This window comes from Tinamus guttatus, unplaced genomic scaffold (genome assembly GCF_059628265.1).
Source record: "Tinamus guttatus ecotype Peru unplaced genomic scaffold, ASM5962826v1 Tinamus_guttatus_pri_ptg000060l, whole genome shotgun sequence".
Lineage (NCBI taxonomy): Eukaryota > Metazoa > Chordata > Aves > Tinamiformes > Tinamidae > Tinamus > Tinamus guttatus.
In genome coordinates, this window is record NW_028288594.1 from 7,291,311 (window position 1) to 7,309,557 (window position 18,247).

The 18,247-nt window shown below is 37.9% G+C and overlaps 1 protein-coding gene across 1 annotated transcript in view; it reads right to left on the bottom strand.

Annotated features, from left to right (window-relative positions):
* The window catches only part of CNTNAP5 (contactin associated protein family member 5), a 248,404-nt gene that overhangs the window by 171,233 nt on the left and 58,924 nt on the right, over positions 1–18,247 (bottom strand). Inside the window, exons 2-3 of the mRNA XM_088519572.1 lie at positions 12,432–12,542; positions 6,439–6,632 (exon numbers count right to left, since the gene is read on the bottom strand). Of these exons, the coding sequence (XP_088375698.1) occupies positions 6,439–6,632; positions 12,432–12,542 (305 nt within the window). The remainder of the gene's footprint in view (positions 1–6,438; positions 6,633–12,431; positions 12,543–18,247) is intronic.

The window sequence follows — 18,247 nt, forward strand, 5'->3', positions numbered from 1 at the left end:
CCCTATGAATAACATGAAGCTGCAGAAAGAAAAGGTCATTCAAAAGCCCTAGGAAGAAGAAATGATAAAAAGCGGAGGGGGGAGATGGGTGCGAAGGGGATATGTAACAAACTTCTTGAGCCAGAAGGTACAGACTCTACCTACATTTGAGACGACTTGCAAAGGAAAAGGATTGGGAAGTCAGTGAGGATAGGACTTAACACACCCATGTTCCTTGGAGTTTCTCAGGTAAGAGTAACTTGTTACCAGAGAAGAAGCACAGAGAAATACTGAAGACCTTATTGATGTTAATGTTAGCACTAAATTCTGTAGAATCAACCTTGCTGTCACTTTACAGTTAACCAACTATAAAGGTACACTGTAAGGTCACAGAACTCATGCAAAATTCTGTTTAAGGCTAATTCAGGTATTGCTATACTGAAGTGTAATTTACAATCTATGTACACTATTTTAGGCTTAAGTCCATACAGGGTGTACTTCACAAAAATAAAAATGATATAAACATACCCAGACACTTTGAATTGTCTTTCCAAAGGGATAATTGTCCTGGCAGTCTCAAGAAAAGACAGATTTCCTGAGGACATGATCAAGAGTCTGCACAGGTTTGCAGCCAGCTCAAAGCTAAATCAGAATCAGAAGAAAATTAGTGACATCCTGGCAACATTTCAGAAAAAGACAGTCAAACTGTAACAGTCTTAAATACAAGAGGCTACTGGTTCCATCTTCAAAAGCTAGTAGCATAGTAAAAGCATAGATCTTACAGGAACAGTGATGGAAACCTCTGGGGAAAAAAAAACTGGCATGGCAAGACTGGATTGCTCCCTTCATTCCTGCCTAGAAATAGGAATTGAACTAGAATCCCTCCCTTATTTCAGCTACAGGAAAAGAAAAGAAATTAATCCATAGATACATACTGTTTGACACCTACTTGTTTGGCAATATTTGCTGTGTACACAGCAAGTTAAATATATCTGAAAACTTGTACAGTGGGAAGCATTATTACAAGGCAAGCAGAAATTTAATCGCTAATCTGACCAAAGTATGCAGCTTCTCAACTTCAGGAAGAATTTTGCTTTGGCCTTCCTTGGAGGACATTAGGACTCAAAGCTCTACAATGCTTTAAAATAAATTGGACAACGATAAATCTGACAAGAAGATTAACATTCTAATCATGTTCACGATAATTAACTCGCCAAAACTATCACACAATCATTATCCAGCTAGAGCAGAAATGGGAAAGTTTACTGCACTCCAGTAGATTTATAAACCAATTAAGAGCATCCCTCCTCTAGACTCTATTAGCAAAGCCTCTGGTTCAGCAAAAGCTCACATGCAAGTCAGGATCTTCCTAGGGAAGGAGGCTGCAAAGGATCTTTATCACCTCCATTCAACCCTGCCTTTTCTGTTCCCCTGAGAATGTCAGATTCCTAGCACGTCCTCTGGCTCCTGTCACCTCTCCAGCCTCACTCACCACCTGCAAAAAGTGGGATTGCAGCACTTTTCCCTGGTTTAAGCTCTCTGTTGTATGATTCATGACCCATGACCACGGGGTTCAACAGCAGAGATGCTCTGTCCATCTTGCAACCTTGGAGCTAGAGTCCTTGGTCCCCCTTCCAACAAAGGATGTGTCCTTCCTTCCATATGCAGTTAGCAGGCAACATGCAAGTAATCTCAGCAGGTGCATGATTCTGTTGAATGTATGGCATATAATATGAAGCATCTCCTTGCTATCTATTCAATTTTTCCCTTTACCTTGTCACATAGTTTTATTCTAACACACGAATGTCCTCTGCCCCTCTCAGAACAGTCTCCCTTTCTCTCTTTTTCTTAACTTCTTTATCTTCTTTCAGAACTTTGACTAAAGAACATCTCTTTTCTCTTTTTCCTAGATACATTTATGTCTGCTCCCACCTCTTTCCTTTGTGTCTTCCCATATAATTGTGTTTTTCAGCTTTGTAAAGTATTTTTCAATATAGATGGCATAAAAATTGCTATCTAAAATGAAGCAGCATTGTATCACAGCCCACTCTTTTGTCCCAGTAATATATACAATTTGGACTGACTCAAACTGTGTTGCGTATGCAGGTAAAGTAAATTCTGAATTATTCATCTCTTAAAATATAAAAAAATCATTTACTTGTTACAAGCAATAGGATTTATGCTTTATGTCTCCCCATCAATAGCTAGTGTGTCCACACACAGCTGATTTATCCATATTGAAAATATAATTATAAGCCTAGTTTGCTCTGAACCACAGAGTCCTTTTGTAACAAGATTATTTAAATACAAATGGGGTTGGAAAATTGGCTTTAAATGGCTAATCTGTCTTGTCTTCAACTCCAGCTGCAGAATTTGCTAACAACATAAACACGGGCCGAGCGAAAACATAAGAGGTTTCTGATTCTCCTTGCGATCTGTCTATGCAGCACTGTCATTAACGGTGAAGCTGACAGGAGCTGCTGCACGCCCTGAGAGGAGGATAATAAGCCTTGTAATCTCTATAAAAGGAAGGGGATTTTTACTAGTGATACAGCCATGTGTAGTGGTGTGCAAACATCTGTTTTATTGGCAGCCCAACAAACAATTTACATACCCAGGTCTCAGATATGTTGAAGGACACATGCAACATTTGTACAGATACAACCTACACCCAGACAGCCAGAAACAGCTCCTTAGGAACTCCACTTGCAATATGGAACATCAGGCATTTGTGCCTGCTACATCATTGCAAAGAGTTTCATCCAGGGGCATATTCACCCAGAGATTATCAAGCAGCCTTCCTGCTCTCTGGCCAAGAGCAGCCCATGGCCCAAGACATACAATGAGAAAAGGCTGTGCTAGAAGGTTATCCCTTCATCCTCCTCCTCCAGTACCTCCATGTACACACCTGGGAATACCCAACAGTTTTGTCCCTGGAGCACACAGATAAACTGACAGAAATTATAGCCCAAATCTAACTGTGTTTAGGTAGAAATGAAGAATTTCTATTTTAATTTCTTCTCTGCTATGTGTATTAAGACACTGTTTTCATTCCAGGGAAGGAAAACAATGAAAACCACCCTCAAATTTCCTAACTGAAATCAAATGTTTGCTTTGAAGCACAGGATGCCTTTTACACCCTTCTTTTCACCAGTTCAGTACATGATTATTCTTTCAGATAGTTCCCCAAATAGTTTGCACTGCCTTCCAAAAACAAGAAAATAATTCACCAGAATACCTAGATCCCTTTTTCTGAAACATAATCTCCCCTTTCAAGAGCCATGAATGAACAATCAGTTGTCACCAATGAGCAGTTTGTCCAAGACAAGCAGCAATATCCATACATCAAAGCAAAAACTTCTACTTAGTTTTACTGAAGTGGGAGCTGTATCAGAGGATCTAATAGGTCTAATGCATCGCAGTATTTTACAGTGGTACAGCAGACTTCGCATAAGGATCTCCAGGCAATAGTTATTTAGATTTCACAGCCCCACAGAAGCTATGAGTCACAGTGCTGCTCACTCCCTAAGTTAGGAGGAGCTCAGTTTTCTGAAACAAAAAGCAATGAAGTAAGTAAATTTCTAGCCCTTTTAGCTAAACACAAAAGTTTAAAGTAGCTGTTTTACAAAGCTGTATGTCTAGAGGCACTAACACAGCATTATGTCTTTGTCTTAAGGACAGAGGAAAAGGTTAAAGCTGGGGGGGGAAATGTGTTTCCCATCCAACCTGCTCAGATTTCTCACAAGTTCAATAGTGACAACCTGTCATTTATCCCCCCCTCCACTCCCTCACTGTGACTGAAAGGCTTCTCATAACATGGTAACTTGCCACACACATCAGACTGCTACCTTGAATCCTGCTTCTCCTGCCCTATGTTAGCTTTCCAACCCTCTTAAAAAAGGTTAAGCAAGACCGTTCCCCATTGCTAGCACTGTCCATCTTGGGACTCCTCAGTGTAGTTACACCAAAGACTCACTTGGTATCTTTGTAAAATGCTCCACTCTGCTTCCCTCCTTAAATGAAGGGCTAAAGGTTTCTTCAGAGATGCAGCAGGCAATGCAGAAACTTCTCTTACAAATATTACATCAGCCAAATGTTTAGGACATGCATACCACGATGCTTGCTCTCACATCATCCAGATAGCTACTTCGAATAGAAAAATATTTGAAATAAGGCTAGTGTACGTTTTTCTTGCTTAGACAAGGGCTAGGGGAGGATTTTTACCAGTAAAACAGAGAAACAATTCCCAAAATTTGTAATTATAATTCTATACACAGTTCTGAAATCTTCCCTGGGTTTCCTCACATTATATTTTCACCTAGTGAAATAAACCCAAAAGTTGAAAAAAAATCTCTTTAATTAGAATAAAAATTTTTACATAAGTATCTTTTTAGCTACATGAATGCCACAGTTAAGTAAGCATGGTAAGAAAGCATACAAGCTCCTAGGTGTTAATGAGACTTCTCAGCTTGAGCTGATTGTAACATCTAATGAAATGTAAAATCAGCCCCTTTGGATTTTTGCCATCAGATTCTGTACAAGAGCTGTGCTGATAGTAAAGTTTGGTGATGCTTTCTAACAGGATGCTCAAGCCCATTGCATTGGGATGTGAAGCACGTATTATTGGCTCATATAGTAAACACGTTTTATAGAAACTTTGTGACAGGAAGAATATCCAAATCCTTGCCCCAGTTTTACCTTTTTCATTTTCCCTCAGTTATATATAAAAGCAATATCCTCTGAAGATGCTACCTCTCCAAAAAGAAAATTTCCAGATCTATTGAAGCCTTAGAGCTTGTTCCGTGTTTTTTTTTTTTCCTCTCCCTCTAAATCACCTTGCATGATCGTTTAGTAAAGCAAGAGAGTTCATGTTTTCAATAAATCCTGATACATTTCTAAATGCCTGCTGGACATATTCCTATTGTTGTGTGCAGTATTCGGCACCAGATCAGAAACGCACTAAATTGAATCCTTAGGCCATGAAAAGCTGCTATGTTAAATGCTACTTGTTGTCTTTTCCAGTTTGCCTTTAAGAAGTAAACCTTTCAAAAAATAAAAGGTCAAGAGATGGAAACATTCGACATGCAATCAAAATATAATATGCTCTAATGTAAAATCTTAACATGACATACAATATCAAGTGAAAACGAGTCTCAAAAATATCTGACTTTTGTATTTCAGTATCCTAGGAGTGGAAGTCCTGTCCCAGATTAAATAAATACTGCAAACAGTTCAAAATAAAATTCTACTGTTTTCAATATTAAAAAGTATCTGAAATGAAGCCAGTCTAATATAGCTTTTAAGTGATAGGTGAAGCAGAGCTATGCTTGACAATTTTATGACCACCTTTGGGCCAAAGTTGTCTTTCTAAAGAAAGAACAATTTAATTAGCTTTCCAATAAAGCAAATCCACATCAAAACAAAGTGGGAACACAGCACACTGATTTTAAAACATCGAAAGTTAATCAGCTGATATGTGTGTTCCCACTGTTTGGAACATGCTCAGGAAAAAAATTAAAGAACCACTCTCCTCTCTGCTGTAACCACAACTCTCCTCATTCATAAAAATTATGTTCTGGAAGCAAAATCTGCTTTCTGACACAGCAATTAACCAAGATGCTAACGATGGAAAAAATTAAGATGAAAACATAAGCCTACCTGATCACTTTTAAATGTTTCATTTGCTTTTCATCACAGATATATTTTTATTCACCAGCACACTGCCACACTACCAAGACAATTGACGGCCAGAACCTGAAAACAGCACAGTGGTTCCAACATTTCACTGATGTCATTCATATGAAAGGAACAATTTTGAGCTTCTCCATCCACACCTGAAGCAGGGCTTCTCCATCACGCAGCCCTACAAGCACCTCCTGACGTGGCCATGTATTGAACTTGCAACACAGCAAGAGTCAAGGCTAGCATTAAAATTTTAGGAAAAGCCTGGAGCACTTCTGGTGTATCAGCTAAATCAACTCAGAAGTCATGCTGCAGCTCCAGCTTTCTCCAGCTAAGGAGCCATTTACCATCCATCTGTCCCAGCATGAGAAAGCTGCCCTGGTCAGCAAGTGTGCATAAAGGACAGAGCTAATTTCTTTATGTACCAGAAGTAGTATGTAGGTGATTAGTCCCATTTGCCCTGCTGTTCCTAAATCAAAGCCTACCAGGCACAGAAGACCATTTCAAGTGCCCTGAATATCCACACAGTCTGAAAAACAAGGTAGTCCTGAGGGCCTAAAACTGAATTACACAGACAATTGGTGACAGATGTAGTTTAGATCAAAACACCTTGTAGAGACGCTCAGGCACGCTCTTCTACCACTGCCATGTTGACCTGATCTGAAGTATTTCCCCAAATAGCACGCTGAGCCTGAACCAAAAAGATCCAGGACAAACACACCTAAAGCTCACCTGTTTGACTTAAAATAACAGGTTAGGAGAAAAGTTCAGACCTACCCAGACGGTGTCATCTTGTCGGTACTGCTTCCAGTTGCGGCCAGTGTCACTGAACATCAGCATGTAGCTGGTTACCCAGTCCGAGCTCCCATATCTTCCTTGTGTGGCAACCGCGACGATCTCAACCCTGTCTCCTAGATCAATCTGGAGCCACTGCTGCTCGTTTGAGTCGAGCGGAGACCAGCCACCAGCTCCTGAAAGAAATTGGAAAAAGGGTAATGTAGAGAACAAGGACAACAAAAAAAGTGATATTCTAGAAAATTCCAGATTCCTGAGAGTAAAGCTACACATCTCTGGTTTTGTATTAGGAAATATGCTACCTAGTGCACTGCTTCTAGGTTTTCTTTCTTAATCTTCAATTCATAGGAATTTTGAATTTCTAAGAAATTTCAAGAAAACCTAATATTTGTCGGCAAAACAGATGTCAGTGGTGATGACACCCCGCATCAGTGAGGTTACACATCAGTGAGGATGACATACTAACAGGAAAAAAATGATACCTGTTCCTTCTCCTACGCTTGTGCAACTCTACAAATGCAGATTTCTAACTTTGCATGTTTTGACTTTTTTTTAAAAAAAAACATTTTGAAAGATACCCAAAACATGTATCATGATTTGTGCCCTATGAAGTACTTCATAGAGGTGTTTAATTAGAGAATACAAATGCACCTGAAATAGAAAGTCATCAAAACTGCGCTCACATCAGAAAATAACCTCCTTCCCTGTACAAAATGCTTCTTAAGTGACCATGCATTTTATCTTAAACAAAACAAAAAGCAAAGCCTTCATCAGGACAAACATGACTCCCTTCAGGAATGGAGACTTTAGAAGTGGTTCATGGAAGTTGATATTTTATAACCAACTATAACTAATCCTAACAAATCACTACAACAATCATGATCCTATGGTTATAAAAGCAAATCCTTCTAGATTGGAATATGTTCTCTTTTGTTGCCTTGCTTACTCTTATACTTCTAAGTTATGGACTAGATTTTTCTTTTACTTTGTTTCTATTTGCAAACACCAATTCTCTGTATACACATTATTTACCTCAGCTTACAAATAAGCAAATAATGCAGCTATGAAGAACTTAGAAGCCCAACTATCCAAAGCAGCAAACTCAGACTGTCACAGCTTCTGCAACCCATCAGTGTTTAAAAAAAAAAAAAAAAAAACACTTGAATAGAATTTCAGTGAGTACAATTATGTTTCAGAGTCGAGAATAAGGCATTAAAAATTCCTCATGTGAACTATGAGAAGGAATCTAAATATGCATTTTCTTTGGAAATGCATCAATAACATTTGGTTATAAATAGCAGAATTTAACTCTATTTTAATTCTATTAATTGAGCTGTCTCAGAGCTGCTCTGTGAATATTTTATTGAGCTGAATTGAATCAAAGATCAATAAATGTGGCTGATATCAAAGAACTCAAATTTCAGCAACTTTGGCCTTCGAAAAATAATTTTAATTTTCTTGCCCACACTGGATTTTCCAACTCACAAATAAAATTCCTTTGTTTGAGGACAAGTTTGCTCTTTTTGCTCTCTCTTTTTTTAAAGAATTTATCTTTTTTAAAAAAATTATTACTTGCATTTCATTAAGATAAGATTTAGACTCAGTATCTGAAATAATAGTCTATTCTATTGCTAGAACTTAGTATTGTTTTCTGGATGAATGGCTTGTCTCCTCTATGGGAATTCTTAATATAAAATATACACTTACTTGTTTCACGCTTTATTTTACCTTTTTTGATCACAACAGAGCACTATTGCCATAGTGATTATTTTCCTTGCCTCAAATAGGATACTCTCTTCTGTAAGCATTACATTAAACACCTAACCAGAATATTAATAATTTCGTCACTCATTTCATATTTATTTCATTCCTAACTCATCACAGATGCAGAGATATACGGAGAGAAGACTGTAGTATTTCCTGCTAAAAACCCTAACGCTCGAATATGTTTAGCTACATATATATATATATTGTTATAAAGAGACAAATTCTAAGACAAATTCTTCAAAGATACCCATCTGTATCTCATCTCCTACAAAGAATTGTGACTAACATCCACAAGAGCTAAAGGAAAGACTGTACTGTAATATCTAATGCCTGAAATAGATTCTATAATTCAATACTAGCTGATTTGTTCACAGTTTTATTCTAGAACAGGTAAGACACAGAACAGAAATTCATTTCAGAAGTGCTGGCAGGTTTCTGGCACAAAGTGTGGCACACCTTCACCACCCTAAAGAGCTTATGCTGGATGTTTTCTGTGAATGCTAAGAGAAAGGTACCTAATTTTCCTCTTTCCTCCATTGCCTCTTCAATCAGTCTTTCTGCAACATAAACAGTAACTAGATGGAAAAATCACTCATAACAAGTCATTTACTTGATGAGCTACCCATGAAAAAGCAAACAAACAGAAATCATCACCATGAATATTTCCAGCAATTCATTAAGCATCTAACTAGCATCTACCCTTTACAGTTTATGCGCTCGCTCTTCTGCTCTGAGGAGAAGCAGCAAGGTCACATGCTTTTCTTTAAAGTACTGGGGGAATGGGTGGTTGCTTTCAAGCATGAGGACAACACAGCAGGTTTATAATTTAGGAGGTAAGTCAAAACAGTGATATACATTCAGCGAACATCTGGGAGATCCGCAGTGATCTAAGGTACTCAAATCACTGGTTACCTACCTACCATCTCTGAACTATGTATCATTTCATATGGGCACATTTCTCTGTACAAAATGCCATTCTTTAGATTTAAGCACTGCATAGCACAGCAACAACACTTGCTGTTAGCATCATCTCTGCAGGTTTGCTTGGCTCTTGCAGGCCAGAAGAGCATCTTGCAAAAGAGACAGGTGTTAGATTTTACAGCCCGTCTTTGCATAACTGCAGCTGCCTTCCCCACAGGATGAGAACAGAAAAAGACACAAAAAAGAAAAAAGATAATTAAAAAACACCCCATTTCCTCTCTCAAACCTCACATCTTTATAATTACTATAGATAGACAGAAATTCTACTAACTTGTAAGATTAGTAGTTAAAATAACACTGCACCAAAGTTACATTGGAGGCTTGACTCAGAGTAAGAACCAAGCCTATTGGTTTCCCATTGGGCCTCTCTCTCTCATCTGCCAGTCAATGAATAAGCAGATACAACTTCCATGACTATCCCAAATCTACCCCTATGATTGTCAAAATAGATAAGTATTCTTTTTCTCCACCTTTATGTGTGCTACAAAGCAAGCATCAGAAAGCATACTGGTATCTTTGTCCAGAATGATCTCTGCAGGCACATGGCTTTTGTACATATTGTTCCTTTAATGTCACACCTCACCCAAACATTTTACTAACTAACAGAAAAGCATATCCAGAGTTGTGCCATTTGCTCCTCCACTCACCACTGATGCTCACCCTAGGGAAGCATCATTGAATAGGACAGAATATCACTTATGATTAGTGCCGCATAATTACAAAACAAAGCAGCATTGATTACAGCCACAGCATACAGATATTCAAGTTGGTGACCTGAAAAGTTATAAAATATTCATGAGGACACCAAATTGTCTCTCCTATAAAAAATATAGGAAAAAGAATGATCAAACTCTTCTTGTGCTTGGCACTTTACAACATTATGCCTGAGGAGTGTATATGTTTTCCTGCTCTGCTCACGAGATCCCCACTGGCATTGTTAGGACCCTGTACAACCCCAAAAGGCTATGCCAGGATTTCTCACAGCCAGCACAGCTTAGGTTTTCTGCAGGTGATCTGGGGAGGGAGGTTCAACACAACAGGGAGAAGTCGCCCTACTGGAGAAGCCGAGGCCCAGGATGCTGGTGCACAAGCTCATATTCTCCATGGCAACAAATTATAACACTAGAAATACAAGAATGAGGATCATATGGTTTCTCAGTCGGAGACCTAAAATAACTGGAAAAAAAAATACAGTCTAATACTCTTTACCCCATTTTTTCAAACTGTTTGTACATTTTGCCATAATTGGTATGAAAATTGCACTTCAGCCCAGTATTACATCATCTGTGCTCCTTGATGCTGCATGAGGCTGCTTGGGATGCCCATTCTTACTTGGAGTTTATTAATATGGAGCAAGTGAAATGCTAGTTTTCACCCTATAGTGCCTTGCAAACAGCTCAACTGGCTTTATATCGTGCTGCAAACTCTTGGACTTCCTGCTGAAACTAAGTGCTTCCCTGCTGTACAATTTTACATTAATGCCCAGATCAAACACTTCCTGGACATAAAACAAATTCCATTTGACATTATATATTTTTTATATTCCATACACACTTACTTATAATGACTGCTTAGACTGAGAGCTAATAGGAAACAGAAAATGCTCAGTTTATACAGTCATATTGTAGCAATTTTCTCGTTCTTTTTCATCTATTTATCTACTGTAAACAAAAAGTTGATTACTCCCTCTCACAGATAAGTAATGCATTCCATGCAACAGAATCATATTTATGAGAATTACACATTTTTACTATTTCCAGTACCAGTTTATCAGCACTTTAATTGAACACTTTCAGCAGTTCTTACAAAGCTTAATTCATTTTTATTATTATTATTTTTATTAAAAACAGTATATTTCAGTGCTGTCAGCCTTTTGGAAACAGACTTTTGGTTCTTGTTTTTCGTAACTGAACCAACTTGATGAATGAAAACTTTCTATTGATGTAGATCTGTGTTGCACTTTACAAATTCATTTTCACCTGTTTCATTCTTATTTATGTTAACAAACATTTATCCAGCTATTTACCTCAAAGTACTAGTCCTTGCAGCATTATTACATTACTCACTACATTAATTACAAAGAAAGCTAAGCTAATGAAAATGCTTTGAAAAACATAGCCTAGTGCAAAATAAATAAAAAAACCACCACACAAAATACATTAGTAAATGCTATCTCTTTTAAAGATGTCTACCTTGAAGTCTGCAAGAAAGGTTCCTCATCCATCTTCTATCAGGGCTCCTCAAACCCAAAATGAAATATTCTTATCAATTTTGTTGATACTATAAATATGCATTTCTGTGCAACAGAAACTCAGCTAAGGCATATTTTAACTTCTAGATCAGTCCTAGTCCATCAGTTATCACTTAGGCTTTCAAAATATGATGTAGAACATGTTTATACACCTGAAACTACTTCAGGGCTCAGTTTCTCTGTTCCTGACATATTCCTTGTCTTCCTGATCCCAGGATTTGCACCAATAGAGAGCATGAAGCTTCCCAATATTACCCTGCATGTATTCTAGCTCTTCAGACATTAAATCCCACTACGTGGATAAAATATTTTAGAACATCTAAGTAAAAGTTAATGATTATAAACTAAGCACAGAAAATAAAGTTCATGTATTTTAGATATTGTTAGTATGGCTCTAAAACACAGCAAACCCACAACTGGATTTCATATAATATTGATTTAGGAACCTCAATGCTGCCATTTGCCCTTTTCTAGTATTAATTTTGAGCCTAACAATTTTCCCTTATGCATGAACTTATTATACAGACCTCAAACATTTCTCCCTGGAAGGTCTGTAAAGGTCTACAAAGTTCTTCCACTCAATCTTTCTTTTTCTGCAGAGTTACACAATCATTGAATTCCAATAGAACTCTTAGACTTAATTCCTACTAGCTTTAATAGACATCCACATTTTAGAATAAAGTCTCAAGCTGAATGACCTTCAGTCTCTAAAGGCTATGGGAGCTATAACTAAAAGCAATAGTAGCAGCTGAATTTCCTTCATGGTATTCTTACAAGAGAAGCAGAGATACACAAACACAATAGGAGTTTTCTACAGTAAATGAATGAGCTGCTCCTAAATAAAGCTCTCAAAAGCAAAAATGAAGGGCCCTACTTGACTTGGCCCTGAATACACTGAATACAAACAGCATAAAATATTTTTTAGAACTGTGATTAAAGATATACATATTTTAGGCATTTCATACAGCAATCTTACCCTCTCGTCTGTTGAGCTTTGCAAAGCTGGGACTATGTATACTGGACAGCTCAGAGGAACTGGTAAACGCTGATGAAGGTAAGGGAGATACCAGCGCAGCATCACAGTTATCTAAAAACAAAAACAGGAGAAAAAAAAAGAGAGATCATCTGTCAAGTAACAAATAGGTCAACGTCATCTGCCTTGCAGTGCTGTGCATTGCTGTGTAGGGGACTGAGACTGGAAAAGGAAGAAACTTGTGCTTGACATCCCTCTGACCAAACTGCACCACTGCTGGGTGTAACGCCAAAATTAACCCTCCGGAACAACAGCCTGGTGAGGAAGCAATTGAACAGGAACTGCTTTTAGGATGCCAAACACTTAAAATGCTTGAGAACTCAGTTTTCTGAGTCTAGAATTGTTGAGTGTGCACAATTTCATGTCATACGCTCTCATTAAACGACTCTTGCTGCACAAGTGGCTGGAAGAACACGGCAGGTTTTAGGTACCACTTCAGAGATGTCTTTGGAAAGCCTTCTCTAAAGGAGATACCTAACTGAGGAGCTGAAGTGACAAATTCTATAGAAGTGAGCTATAGGGACATGATACCCAGCTTTGCGCAGCAACATTTGAAAGCATGACCCATAATTCACAAGACTCCTACGCCGTACAAATCATGAACTCATCTTTTTTTGCTCAAACTCATGCACACATGTAATGACAAATAAGTTTCATAAGCTCAAATAAGCTGTCTGCTACATTTTTCCCCCTCTTAGCCACATCTTCATCCGAGGATAGTTTCAATTGGATTAGGCTAACTCTGAAGTTGAATTTTTGAGCACATAATGCTTGCATGAGAACGAAGTTAGGCAAAGTAAGTTTGCTTATTACAATGCTGTCACATACACATCCAAAAATAGCCTTTCAGTAGGGAATAAAAAACCCACACACTTATTTTTAATTGAATCTCCCAAGGAGGAAACATGCATCTAATTACTGGAAAAGTCCTGCACATTAGCAAGATCTCAGATACCACAGCATTCTCATGTTCTCAGAGTAAATATACAATTTGCAGGGGGAAAAGGAAATCCACTAATGATACTTCAGGGTTACAAAAGTCAAAGAATAAAAGCATAAATGATTTCACAGCTAGGGTGGTAAATTTAGTGATCCAAAAAGTGGAAGGTGCCTTTTGCATAAAGAGCTGAACTGCAGTAAAACACTACTCATCTGTTTTGTGCAGTGACTGTGTAGAATATTCGAGAGACTTTTGCCAATTAAAACTTTCCTTTCCTTAAAAAAAAGACTAGTTTATTCATCATCTGATCAACAGGGCAGCAACATTACTTAATATCTGTGGCACCAGAACACACACTGGACAGGGGGACAAATGTTTATGCAAGCCATAGTTAGAACTTGCTTAGGTACTTGACTGAGTTCTGGAGCTACATATGGGGGTTTTTGTTTGTTTGCTTTTTGCTTTTTTGGGGGGAGGGGAAGGAGGGGTGTTGAGGGGGGAGGTGTTAAAGAATATTCTCTTCCAATAAACATATCAATAAAGCCAGTATTACACCGCTAGTGAATAAGCTGATGTCTGCAACTCCAAATCAAGTTGTTGGGAAATACAGACTCTTGAGGAAGGATGCTAAAAGCACACAAATATGGCACAAAGGGAGAAAGACAGCCAGAAAGAACACTTTAAATAGGCAGATTTCTCAATATGGATTTTTATATTGATAAGAGGATGGGAAAACTGACTGTCATGATGAATTATATTAAATATTGGAGTCCATTGTATTCTGAAAGAGGATGATATATTAGCTTCCAGAAAGAACACAAAAGTAATATCCCAATTAATTAGCAAATAAGATGGGATGGCACAAGTGGGACAGACATTACAAATACAGACTGAGTAGCTGACACCAGAATAAAGACAACTGAATCACCAGTTTAGAGCTTAAACCCCATAGCACTGGAAAGTTCCCAATAGTGAAGCACAGGGACAATATTTAAACTGGAAGACAAAAAGGTTTAAGGTTAAAGAAGAGTTAAAGAATGGCAGAATAAGAGATTCCATTTAGCTCATTTCTCTGAGAAATAGCTAATTAAACAAACCCAACACTGCTTTTGAAGAAGTTGCATAAGCGGGGAAAAAAATTGCACTTAGTGTTCAGAATTCTAAAAGTATTTCATGCAACCCGAGTGGTGTTCAGTGAAAAAGCAACTCTGTATGAAAATTAGCATAACCAATGTAACTCATATCAGCACACTGACTGATGAATCTTATAAAGCAAGCTTAAATATGAAATTCTCTTACTCTGTTACATTATCAGCAGTAAAAAGGCCTAAAAAATAAAATAATTCATGAATTAGATAACTTTAGGACAAGTAGGCCACTGAGGTTTTGACAGTGAGGACAATTAGCCAACAAGTTACTAAGATCCTGAGCAGATTCTCTATCACTAATAGCCTCTAAGGCTCAGAGAGAACTTCTGTCTGTAACATGGAAATATTTGTAGAGTGCTGTGGTCCTTTGGTAGAGGAGGGGTCAGATTATAATTGTCCTTATTGGACTCAAAAAAAATCTGCAAATTAAAGCACACCTGTTAAATTTGATCTTACTTGTAACCTGGAAGGCGGTTTAAGCAAAGATCTCAGTTTGTGAGTACATTAGGGCACTGAACTCTCCCAGATTTCTGCATCCTATAAAACCTAATTGAGTGGTTGGGAGCTTCTCATGAAAATGTGTAAGGTCTTAGGGACAGACCTACATTATGGTAGTAATGAAACCAGCTCGACCCTTTCCGAAAAGAGGATTTTCTACACGACCTAACTGCCCAAAGTCAAGAAGGTCTAGCAGTGAAACACACTCCTCCAGGAAATAACCCCATTCCTCTCTTTGCAGTCACCCTCTATGACAGCCCCCTTCAGAGCCTTCCGCACTTAGGCATCTGAGGCAGGCATCATGAATACCTTCCTTAGAGCAGTCTACACATTAATGAGAAACTACACATAGCTTTACTTTTGTTTGTTAAAAATGCCTCACAAATTTTAAGTGAGATATGCTCTGGGAAGATATCATGTGTGGCATTCATAGGCTAAATTGCAAAGAATTTGCTGGTATATCTCATATAACGTGCGAGATGGACGAATTTCTACAAGAAGCATTTCAGATGGAAAATGGTAGTCTGATTGGAAGCAACTGATAATATGTCTGATGTCTAATAAGTTATATTTACATTTTTAAATGGCATTTATAAATATCAAGATTACATAACCTATCATAAATGAACTAGTTTTTCATAACTGTGGATATTAAAATCATTGCCATAAGGACTATTCAGTATCACTTCAAAGATGCGGTTGAATGTAACTGCACATAGAGACTGCAGTTTAGCTAATGTCTAGACTGCTGCGTCTCCTCAGTTCACTGCTCTTAGACCACACGAGAACACAGCACATCAGCCTGCTGATCCCCTACTTGCCCATGTTATAAGCTCTGAGAGCTCTTTGGTAGCTAATGATATCATTGGGTCACTATGGGATAACACATTTCCCAGTAGTGTATCAAGTGTAAAACACTTCAGAAGAATGCATTTAAGGTGGTCCTAAGAGGGTCTACTCTAAGAAATGACAATCTTTCTATCCACCATCCACATTTCCATTCCCTTGCTTCAGTCTCCACATAAACCACTCACTCAGATCTCTTCAGCTACAGTATTACAACATCAAACTAACTTCTTCAATTCTTATTTGGTTTTCTTCTAACTGGAGCATTACTGCCATGAGTTCTTCCTTTAATTCATACTTAACTATAAAAGCACGTAACCTTAAGGCTTCCGGATTTAGGACAGAAAAGAGTTCTGAGTATGTCAGGACAAATCCACCCTGACTTTTAACAGAAAAGAACAATGATTGACTATAGGAGTACAAGGAATAGCCTTCAAATGAAGCAGTTTCATGAGCGGATTCTCCAAAAGATACAAGGTCACTCTTCTGTCCTTCCCTCAGTTAAAATCAATCTCATAGCACCAGAAATTGCATCAATTGCTCTATGTGCACAACGCTACAGTGCGGGACATGCCAGTCTTTATATGCCAAGTGGAATTTCAAAGTATCATAAAGCAAAAATGCATAGGTTGACTTGGCTTGCTTACGTTCAGCATTCCAGGTCACTTGCACAGTAGCTTCGACACATTCCTTGTCAGAAATGCTATATACATAAGAGCCACCTTGCCCTTGGGTATCTGAAAACAAACATTTCAAAAAAAAAAGAAGTCAAAAAAAAAAAAAAAAAAACACTCCAGAAAATAAGAGGCTGGTAAATAAGACAGCATTGGTAAGGGCACTTCTACAGTCTGTCTTCCCTAACTCACCAGCTGTTTGGATGACATGGAAACATACAGATATGCGACCAGTATCTCCTTGTCAAACCTACCTGAGATTGGCCATGAAGGTCAAAGAGGTAAGAGGTGCACATAAAGTGTGGGTCATCACGTAAGTCTAGTTTCCATGGGAAGCCAGAGAAAGAAAGAAAAAAAAGGGGGGGGGGGAAGGGGGCAAAAAAAGCACAGAAAAACCCCTCACAATCTCCAAATTCTTTAAGAAAGGATGTTACATTACACCTCCTTCCTGCTCACACTCACCAAAAAGCCTTTGTTCAAGGTTACAAAAGAGACTGATGGTAAAGCAAAAGCAAAATCTGCTTATTCCCACCATGCAATCCAGCCTCATCTCTCTTATTTGCTCTGACAGAAATTAATTTTCTTCACTTTACTCCAGCTGCTCCCAGACTTCTATTTTCTATCCCCTACTCCTTTTCCTTTAGCAGTGTGCCCATCAGAACACCACCTGTGTTTCTTTAGCTGCCTTTCTATCAAAAACAGCTGATTCTAATAAAGAAACAACTCCATGTCACAGAATCATTGAAAGCATATGGACACTTAAAGTAGTTACTTTCTAGTTTTCTCCTTTGTTTTCTTGCTGACCAGATAATCAGGAAAAAGATACAAAATAAGAAAACAGCACCTAATTGTATCCATAAACCATCCTCCTCAGGCAAATTCCATATCAATATAGATGTTGACCTGCATGTGACAACTGACTGCTGACCTTGGCTATGCTCATGATCACTTTGAACAACACAGGCAATCCAAGACCATTTGCTGTGCTAACATCATCCCTACCATTAAGCTTCCCATCAGCCATCTTGCTTTTGAAAGTAATAAAAACATTTATTTTCACCAACTTTTTTGTTTTTATCCACTTCCAAATTTCAGAAAATGATGATGAAACTGACAACAACAAAGAACAAATAAAAAGTCCTCAACTATTTTGAAATTGTTTGGTTTAATGTTTTTAATTGCTTACTTTAGTTTTGATTGCCAAAGTAAAAGCAATTAAATCCTAAGCACTTTTTTTTTTTTTTTAATTTTAGCCCCCAAAAGATTATCTAAACACAAATATAAACATTTTTCAGTTCAGATTTCCAAAACACTGATATGACATATAAACACCAACACACCCTTGCTCCATTGAAATTTGCCAGAAAGTTAGCAAAAGCAGATACTACGTATAAAAGCAGATCGCAGTAAAGGCTTTGTGCTCAAATATCAGATTTAGTTTTATATTTTGTGAGTCTTCAACACCTGCAACAATTATAAAAAAATTGAGAAAAATGCATCCCAGTCCTAGAGAGACAGGATTTCAAATGTTTCTAAGCACAGCAGGCTCCCAAAATACAGTTAATATATTACCAAAATTAAGCAGAATTCCTGTCAACAGGAAAAAACCACATTGATTTACACTTGTAAAGGTCATTCCTAAAGGTCACCAAT